The sequence below is a fragment of the Tupaia chinensis genome, unplaced genomic scaffold (genome assembly GCF_000334495.1).
Source record: "Tupaia chinensis unplaced genomic scaffold, TupChi_1.0 Scaffold144111_1, whole genome shotgun sequence".
In the NCBI taxonomy this organism is placed as follows: Eukaryota; Metazoa; Chordata; class Mammalia; order Scandentia; family Tupaiidae; genus Tupaia; species Tupaia belangeri.
In genome coordinates, this window is record NW_006203966.1 from 66,408 (window position 1) to 76,685 (window position 10,278).

Genomic DNA, 10,278 nt, shown 5'->3' on the forward strand with positions numbered 1-10,278 from the left:
CACGCTAGCTTGTCTGCTGGAGGCTGAATTATCAGTAGAAAATCTTCATTTCTCTTGTCCCCTGAAATAACTAGTTCACAGGAGTCATGAGGAATCTTCTTCTGAAGGAAGGCCTCACTTCTCCTGCCACGCTAGCTTGTCTGCTGGAGGCTGAATTATCAGTAGAAAATCTTCATTTCTCTTGTCCCCTGAAATAACTAGTTCACAGGAGTCATGAGGAATCTTCTTCTGAAGGAAGGCCTCACTTCTCCTGCCACGCTAGCTTGTCTGCTGGAGGCTGAATTATCAGTAGAAAATCTTCATTTTTCTTGTCCCCTGAAATAACTAGTTCGTGGGAGCCATGAGGAATCCCGTGCACTCATATTCTTATCCACTATACTATAAGGTCTGCTCTGTATGGGAAATGTTTTCAAGCCCAATTTTATTCTATTTACTCACAGCCTACCTGATATGTGTGTACCCTACCACTCCCAAATTCATGGGTTGAAAGTTACTGGGTCATCGGGAAAGTCATAACACATTTTTGCACAGAATAATATGTCATGACTTTTCCAATGACTCACTAATTACTAGTGTGACAGTAGTAAAATGTGGGGCCTTTATGAAGTAATTAATCCATGAGAGTAGAACCCCCTTATAAGGGCTCTTATAAGGTACAGGCATCTTTCGCTATCTCTTCCAGCATGTGAGGACACAATGTACTCTCTGGAGGATGCAGCAACAAGTCACCATCTTGGAAGCACAGATTAGACCCTCACCACATACTGAACCTATAACCACCTTTATCTTAAAATCCTAGGCTCCAGAACTGCAAATAGTTGTTTATTATATGTTGTTACTCAGTTACAGGTATTTTGTTATAGCAGCCCTAAGACTCTACCTATATCCAGAGATATCCCATACTGGTGTACTCTTGATGGTCTTTTTAGAACTTCATAATTAAATTGTAAATTTGGGACTGACTATGTTATTGAAGGCATAAAGTCTCTTTGTATTCCCTAGCTACATTCACCATTATGAGACCTGTATTTCTCTATCTCCTTCTATGATGAAACCTTTTCTTGACAAAATAATAACAACAAAAACAGGTAAGTTCAGAGGCTTTGGATAACTTACTGGGCCTCCCTGAACCTCCATTTCTTCAACTGTAAGAATGTTGGAACACAGGATCTAAGAGGTCCTTTCCGGTATTGATATCATGGGATTCCTGTTCTACCTGTTCTTCCATCTTTTACTTCCTTAAAACATTTCTTGTTATTGAAAGTATTTAGATTAGTTAAGATTCTTTGTGAATCAATAAAATATACAAAATACAAATTATAGATGGCTATTAGTCAGTGATATTATTGATAGTTATTAATATTAACTAATATTTACCAATATTGACTCATTAATCATTATCATTAGTCAATATTATGGTATATTTATACAATCAGATTTATGTATCCATTAAGATATATGTATGATCTCTATGTATAAAAATGGCAATTAAAATGTATATAAAATATCTTTTATAAAAATAATAAATAAATAATTTTTTTAAAAAACCTCTGAAGTAGAAAATTTCCAAATGAGCTTTAAGTTAGAATCAACTGAAAACCTGGACTTGGCTGTGGGCATTGGATTCTCTGGAAGTGACTGTACTCTAAGAAACGCCCATATTTTTTTAATATACTTCAGGGGGATAAAAAGTCTAGTAATCTTTGTACAGACACATACCCAGCTGAATCCCAAAGCCAGAAGGAAAGAGAGCAAGAAAATGGGCAACAGACACATGAGCAAGCACTGCAGACCAAATATGCTATTAAACCTCTTCTGAAAATCAGCTTCCCTATCTGGGAAGATGAAAGAAATGCTGTTGGTTATCCTCTCTTCACCTTATATAGAAAGCTGAAAGAATAAATAAGTGAGTATTCAGGAAGCATTTGGAGATTCTTGGATACTACAGAATGTCAAATATAAACAACAATATTGTTAAGAACAGGATGACAAAGTAGAAAAGGTACTAACTTCCTCTGCTACTTATCTTTATGAAATTAGATAAAGCCTTTGAATTTCCTGAGGTTTCAGTCACCATTCTGGAACAAAAAGACACAGACAGCACATTGGCAGCAGAGTGCAGTGGTTCAGAGTATGGGTTTGGAGACGAAATTGCCTGAATTTGGATATTGCTTCTACTGTACTCTAGCTGTGAGACCTAGGTTGCTTAATGTTTCCCTGCATCATGTTCTTATGTGAAATGCGGGTAACAACAGTTCTTATCTCAGGAAAATATAATGAAGACTACAGAAAATTATATACTTAAAAGGCTGAGAACAGTGCCTGGCACATAGTAGGCTTTCAGTAAATGTTAGCAGTTATTATTATGATTACTATTATGATGATGATTACTATTAAGATCCTTCAAGCTCTGATGTGGCATGAATTTATGGTTTCAAATACTGTTAAGAACACTAAATTAAAAAAAAAAAAAAAACTGGGACCAGCAGTTAGCATAATGGCTATGTCGCTGGACTCCCATGTAGTTTGTGTCCCAGACCCAGTGGCTTAAAACTCACACTGGGCGTGTGTGCGTGGGTGCCCAAGATCCTGAGAGGAGAAGGGAGGAGAAGGGATTGTGGCATGGCCATCCCCCCTGGAGGTGATTTCTCACTTTCTGTCTCTCTCTCTGTCTGTCTGGAGCGCAGGCCCCCTATAGCAAAACAAACAAACAAACAAACAAAAAAAAAACTCCCCCTCCCCGCCCAAAAAAAAAAAAATTATCCTCTCTTCCTGAAATAGAAAAAAAGGTGTCAACACCTTTTTTGCTCTTTGTTCCAGAGAACATGCGTATAGGTGTTAGATGCTTGCTGGGAAGCCTGACTCTGTTTTACTGTTTTTCTTTGTTTGTTTGTTTTTAATTTTACCTTCAATCATTGTATATCATTACAGCATACACAATGAATTTTCCCTGCATGAGTACACTGTATATTAGTCCAGTCAAAGATATCACTATATCCATTATTAACAACAGAAAACCTTACATTTTTGTGTCTCTTAAATGTTTTATTTCTTTGTTTTTCCCCTTGACTCTATTCTTTATATCAGATTGACTAGCCAAGAAAGCAGATGTCACATCCCTCACAAAGCTCCATGAACAGAGTTGTTCATGATTATATTTAACACTCTATTTCACAGCACATTTGCCTTGCTCCTAATAGACAATGGAGGGACCAGCAAATGATGTAATGGTTACATTGCTAGACTCCCACGTACCTGACCACGGCTCAAGTCCCAGACACGGCAGCATAAAACTCACGCCAGGCACATGTGTGTGCATGTCTACATTCCTGATGGGAGAATGGATTGTGGCGTAGTCATCTCTCTTAGAGGGTGATTTCTCACTTTCCATCCCTTTATTTCTTTCTGTCTGGCAAGTGCACATGCCCTATAACAAATATCTCTCTTTTAAAAAAAAATAGACAATGGAACAAAATTTGTTAAAGCATGGGCTTTGGAGACCTACAGACCAGGGTTTGAGCCCAGCCTTGCCATTTACTATATGACTTTGGATGAGCAAATCAGTTAAATGTATTTGGGTCTTAACTTCTTCACCTATAGAAATGGGGAAGGAGGTAAAGTAAGGGAACATTTTTTTTTTTTATGTTTTCAGATTTTTTGGTCATAGCATGCATGTGCTCACAGAAGAGAGAGAAAGAAAGGAAATCGCCCCACAAGGGAGTGGCCACATTATAATCCCTTCTCCTCCACTCTCCTCTCAGAATTTTGTACATGCATGCACACAGTGTGTTTTTCAAGTCACTAGGTCCAGGACTCGAACCACAGAGTCTGCCACATGGGATCCAGTGCCTTAACCATTGTGCCACCTGCTGGCCTAGGGGAATGTTTTTAGAAGCATACAATATGTACTAACTGAAATTATAGACACATTAACACTGTAATTCCTGGGTTCTAATCTCAGAATACCTTACTGTTCTGAGGTAGGGAAAAAAAACACACTTTAAAAAAACACCAGATTTACTATCATTCACTATGAATAGCACCAGTTGTAAGAAATATGAGGATAAATTGGTCCTACTCCATAAACTCGAGGCCACACTTTTTTCAACTGCTTTAAGTTGGGGATACTGTTTGTAAGTAGCTTGTAAATTTAAACTGAAAAGGAGGACAGCAGATAGCAAAGCAATTTAGCCCTATGCATAAGAAGCTAGGTCCTATAGAGCCAGTCAACTATCGTTCAAATTTTGGACTTGGCCTTGACAATTTGAAAACACACCAAGTGTGCATAGGGGTGTGTGTGTGTGTGTGTGTGTGTGTGTACTTGTGTACCTGAACATGAACAAAAAAAAAAACCCTGATGAGATGGAGAATGAAAGAAAGCAGTTTTTCCATGCCCTACTGTGGGGTATTTTCTCTCTCTCTCTCTCGCCTCTCTCTCTCTTTCTCTCTATGTCTTTCTCTCTCTTTGGTGAGTGCACATACCCTCTGGCAATTAAAAGAAGAAAAGAAAAATGAAAGGAAAATAGAAATGGGACTAGAACTGAAAATTTTAATATCATAAGGACCTTGATGCTGCAGAACTAGAGACAGTATAAATTCGTGAAAGGAAAACCACACTCAATAGTTATTTTACCCCTCTTTTCCACTATACAAGATGGCAGGTGAAAAGGCTGCGAAGCAGGATACTAAGGAGAAGAAACCTGAAGCCAAGAAGGGTTGATAGTGACAAAGTTAAAAAGGGTGACTCCAAGGGTAAAAAGCCCAAGAAGGGGAAGCCCCATTGCAGCCGAAACCCCGTCCTAGTCCAAGACATCGGCAGATAATCCTGGTCTACCATGTATTCCAGGAAGGCCATGCACAAGAGGAAATACTAGGCCACTAAATCCAGGATCAAAAAGAAAAAGAAGGAGAAGGCTCTTGCAACTGTCACAAAACCAGTTGGTGGAGAAAAGAATAGTGGTACTCGGGTGGTTAAACTGTGCAAAATGCCTAGGTATTATCCTACTGAAGATGTGCCTCGAAAGCTCTTGAGCCATGGCAAAAAACCCTTCAGTTAGCATGTAAGAAAGCTGCGAGCTAGCATCACTCCTGGGACCATTCTGATCATCCTCACTGGATTCCACAAAGGCAAGAGAGTGGTCTTCCTGAATCAGCTGAGCAGTGGCTTGCTACTTATAACTGGACCACTGGTTCTCAATCGAGTTCCACTGCATAGAACACACTTCATTGCCCCCTCCTCAAAAATTGACATTAGCAAAGTAAAAATCCAAAAGTACCTTACCAATGCTTACTTCAAGAAAAAGAAACTACAGAAGCCCAGGCACCAGGAAGGTGAGATCTTCAACACAGAGAAGGAGAAATATGAGATTTCAGAACAGTGCAAGATTGATCAGAAAGCTGTGGACTCACAATTTTTACCAAAAATCAAAGCCATTCCTCAACTCCAGAGCTACCTACGATCTGTGTTTGCCCTTATGAATGGAGTTTATCCTCACAAATTGGTGTTCTAAATTTTTTCGCCAAGAACCTAATTAAATAACTGATCATATATTAAAAAAATAATTATTTTACCCTTTCCTGACACTGTCAGGAAAATGAGTGACAGTCTTACAGTCACCAGCAACAATGTTTACTGTTTCAAAGATCTTGATTTGGATCATTTAGTTCTAACAAAGAAGTCATACAGATTCACAAATTGAAATTCTGAGAGCCAAATAATAAAAGCTCGATTTTTAAAATTTATCTATCTATTTATTTATTTTTAGGGAGATGTTTGCAATAGTGCACATATGCTCACCACAGACACAGAGAGAGAGAAAGTGAGAAACCACCCCTTCAGGAGGATGTCCATGCCACAATCCCTTCTCCTCCATTCTCCTCCTGGGATGTTGGGCACATATGCACATGTGACTGGTGTTAATTTAAAGCTGCCAGGTCCAGGACTTGAATCATGGTAGACCATCTGAGAGTCTAGTTTCTCAACCACTATGCCACCTGCTGGCCCTTAAGGCTCAATTTTTAAATGAGAGAACACACTAGTTATTAATTCACAGGTTTAAACATTTTTAAAGAAGATCCTTCTTCTCTTAGTCTAATCTTGATGATTCCAGTCACTGATGGTTTTGTTTATGTGATACTATAAATCACTCTTTGTTTTCTGGGTTTTTTTTTAAGAGTTTGTTATAGGGTGCATGTGCTCGAAAGACAGAGAGAGACAGAGAGACAGAAAGCAAGAAATCACCCCCCAGGGGGGATGGCCACACCACAATCCCTTCTCCTCCATTCTCCTCTTGGGATCCTGGGCACACACACACATGCGCCCGGTGTGAGTTTAAGTCACTGGGTCTGGGACTCGAACCTCAGTCAACTACATGAGAGTCCAGCGACATAGCCATTACATCAACTGCTTGTCCCCATAATTCACTCTTTAAGTCCTTTTTAGCAATCCCATGATTTTGCTAAATTCTATTCTAGTACTCAGTGCCTAATATACAGAAATAATAGAAAATAAAATCTAGAGACACCTGTACACAAAAAAGTCTAGAAACATATTTATTCACTGAATTTTGGATCTGTCTCCCAACTAAAAGCCATGCCTTTCTACAAAATAACACCAAATGCTCTCACTTTAAAATTAAAAGGTTAAAATCTTCTCACATAAAACTGTTCAGGTTTAGGACAAAGAAAAAGAGAGAAGGCACTGAGAGAAAAAAATGCAAGTAAATCCAAAATTTACAAGTCATAGCTTTATAGCTAAAAGTTGATAATCAAAAACTATTTTCAAGTCCCATTAAAATCTGCAAAGCAGGAAAATTCTGCACTATTTTTTCCCTAAGTGAAGGGGGGAAACCAATTTCACCACTATCCTCTTTCCCATTTTTCTTCCCTCAAAAATATGTGCCAGTTCTTTTCTAAAACATTAACATAAAATATTATGCTAGATATTTTAAAAAGCAAGCTTTATTATCATGTCATTTTTGAACATCACCAAATGCTAACCTTCTGCATATATGATAGTAAATAAAAACCTAAAAGAGCCTTTTTCTCACCAGGGTAGGTGAGCAAGTTTGCATAGAGAAAATCGGCTCTGGGCCAGGTCTACCAGGGAGCCATGAAAAGCAGCCAGAAGAGCCAAGACAACAATGTTTTGAGTAGATTTGGTCATTTTCATTAATAAGAAATAAAAGAGGAAAATAAAAACCTACACAGGCTCAGCATCTGGCACATGGGAACATTGACAATTCACACTAGCACATCTTACCTTTCATTAGTTTCTATATCAAAACAGAACCTCTTGTCAATAGACTCCGTCTTCCTCCTCACACAGTACTTCAGGGTTAAATCCAAAGGTCCCTGATATGAGAGAAGAATTAACAGACAATTTATGGAAAAAAATGCACAGAAGCTTCTTCTGCCTCCTTCAGTATCCTTAGTGTCACTTGGAAGGCTTCTGTCAAGGCAGCACAAGCAATGTGTAGACTCACTGAGAACCCCGTCCCTTCAAATGGTAGTTGTAGCAATGCCAGATGGTTTCTCCTTCCAGTAGAAAGTGCTCAGGGTAACCCAGTACTCTTCCCAAGCATAGAGATTAAATAGGAAGCTTAATACACATCCTCTATGGGGGACTATAGGAGCAATGGACTATCTAAATGGCATTAAGTATATAGAATTAAATCTTCATGAGACCTCCAGGTAGGGAGGTTGCAACAGGGTAAGTCATTTTTTGAAACCATCCTTACTAAGTCAGATGAAATTTGAGCAAAAAAAGCTTCCATTAAAGTGGCAGATAAGGAGGGGAGACAAACATTCCTGTTCCCCATTTCCAGACTCCTGAGGATAACAGGAATCACAAAAGTAATCCCTCCAATGGTAGGGTATGAGTAGGAAAAATAAGCAAAATTTTTGTATTAGTCAGGTGATATTTGATATTTCATATTTGCAGGATAGTGTGGTTCAGGTTACTTTTGTGGTCACTTAGAGCCATTGAAACCTATTAACTAAAATTCCCCAGTCTCCCATTGTTCAGTTTCCCTCTATTAGCTCAAGAGAGACAATAATGATATAGGAAACAGAAGTACTGTTCATATATCCCCTAATATGTGCCACATATTATACTAAACAATTTTTTGAGAGGTTTTTGCTATAGGGCGCGTGTGCTCACCAGAAAGACAGAGAGAGACAAAGAGACAGAAAGCGAGAAATCACCCCCCAGGGGGGATGGCCATGCTGCAATCCCTTCTCTTGCATTCTCCTCTTGGGATTTTGGGCACGCACGCACACACGCCCAGTGTAAGTTTAAGCCACTGGGTCCGGGACTTGAACCACGACTACACAGGAGTCCAGCAACATAGCCATTACACTAACTGCTGGTCCCTATACTAAACATTTTTAAGCCAACTCTCCTCACAACAACTCTTAGAGGGAAGTGAAACTCAGAGAAGTAAAATGTCCTACTCAAAGTCACCTGAGTTGATTTTATAGTGGAATTAGAAATAAACTAAGAAGCTTAACATCTGGAGTGTTGTCTTAGTTATGCCATTTTCTAGCTATGTGACCCTGTGCAAATCATTTTCCCTCTTTTAGTCTTAACTTCACAATCTATTAAATATGAATAACATTACCATATTGCTATCTCAAATTCAGAAACATTTCCTTTAGTGCCAAGTCTATGCCTAGGTACTATGCCATCCAAACCAGCCCATAGGCCTAATCACACATGATACTTCTCTCTCATTCGTATGCTTAACTCTTTGTATGCCAATCTTTTTGCTATTCCTGAACTATAAAACTCAATAAATTAATCAATCAATATGTCTTCCCTAGCCCAACGCTTGGAATGTCATGTTAGTTTTTCAATAAAAGAATGATACACAGAGTTATGTACTCACTCTCCCTCTTTATACTCTCAAGTCCCTCAGCTTTAGTGGCATCACAGCTCAGGGGCCAAGGCCTTGTCCACTACTCTGTAGTCATCTCCAGACACTCTTTATCTGTTTCATGCTTGATCTATATAAAAATACTCTTATTTCATAGAAATATATGGTGATTATATTACTTTGCACATACTGTTCCCTCCACTCAAATGACTTGATCTATGTTCAATTTATTTATTTATTTGTTATTCATTTATTTTGCCATAGGCTGTGTACACTCACCAGAGAGAAACAGAAACAGGAAGAGGAAAAGTGAGAAATCACCCCTCAGGGGGATGGCCATGCCATAATCTCTTTTCCTCCATTCCCTCAGGATTTGGGGCATGCACACAGACATGCCCAGTGTGATTTTCAGTCTGCTGGGTCTGGGACTTGAACCACAATTGTCCATGACAGAGTCCAACACTTTGAATACCATGCCACCTGCTGGCCCCTGGTCTATATTTTTTACTTAGCTAAACTCTTACTTGTTCTACAAACTGCAATTCAGCTTCCAGCCCCTCCACATTCCACCCTAACTCCGTACATTGCCCACTACATGCTTTGTACATTACATTAAAATTTCCTGTTTCAAAATCTGACTTCCCCACTTGAGTGAAAACTTCCCAAGGCCATGGACAGTATTTTATCTATCTGTGTATCTCTAGTACCTATCAAAGAGTTAGCACACAACAAATGAACTAAATTATCATTCTTAGCACTTTTCTGATGAGGAAACTGAGATTGAGCAATATTAAGTAATTTACCAAGGTCAAATGCTACTAGACCACAGGGCTATGACTTAAATCCAGTTCTTGAGATTTAAAATGCAGTACTCTTTCTCTTTCTTCTTACCACAACTTCCTAAAGATGAGAATAGAATAGAATACTATTTAGAAGGTGATGGGTAAAGTGAACAGTACAATATAAATGAGAGTTGACAGAGTGAAGTAGTGGGGGATACCGGTCAGGGCCATCATCAAAAAGAGGACCATTTCCTCCATCTTCAAATTTGGCTCATAACACTGACTCTACAGTGCTGCTTAAGAAGGAAATGAGGAGGCCAGCAGATGGCATAATGGTTATGTTGCTGGACTCCCATGCAGTCAACCACATTTCGAATCCTGGACCCAGCAGCTTAAAATACATGTGGGCTCATGTATGTGTGCACCCAAAATCCAGAGACAGGAATGGAGAAGAGACAGCAGCATGGCCATCCTCCTAGGGGGTCATTTCTCGTTTTCTGTCTCTTTGTTTCTCTCTGGTGAGTGCACATGTCCTATAGCAAAAATCTTTCTCTTGCCTTTTTTTTTTTAAGGAAATGTGGCACAAGACAGAATGTCTAGCTCAGTGCCTGGCATACACC

At 39.1% G+C, this 10,278-nt stretch overlaps 1 protein-coding gene across 1 annotated transcript in view; it reads right to left on the reverse strand.

The window, feature by feature from the left end:
• Positions 1 to 10,278, reverse strand: part of LOC102499325 (oligophrenin-1) — a gene marked incomplete at its 3' end in the record, with an annotated part of 66,169 nt that overhangs the window by 17,414 nt on the left and 38,477 nt on the right. The window contains exon 7 of the mRNA XM_006165966.1: positions 7,262 to 7,353. Coding sequence (XP_006166028.1) covers positions 7,262 to 7,353 — 92 coding nt within the window. The remainder of the gene's footprint in view (positions 1 to 7,261; positions 7,354 to 10,278) is intronic.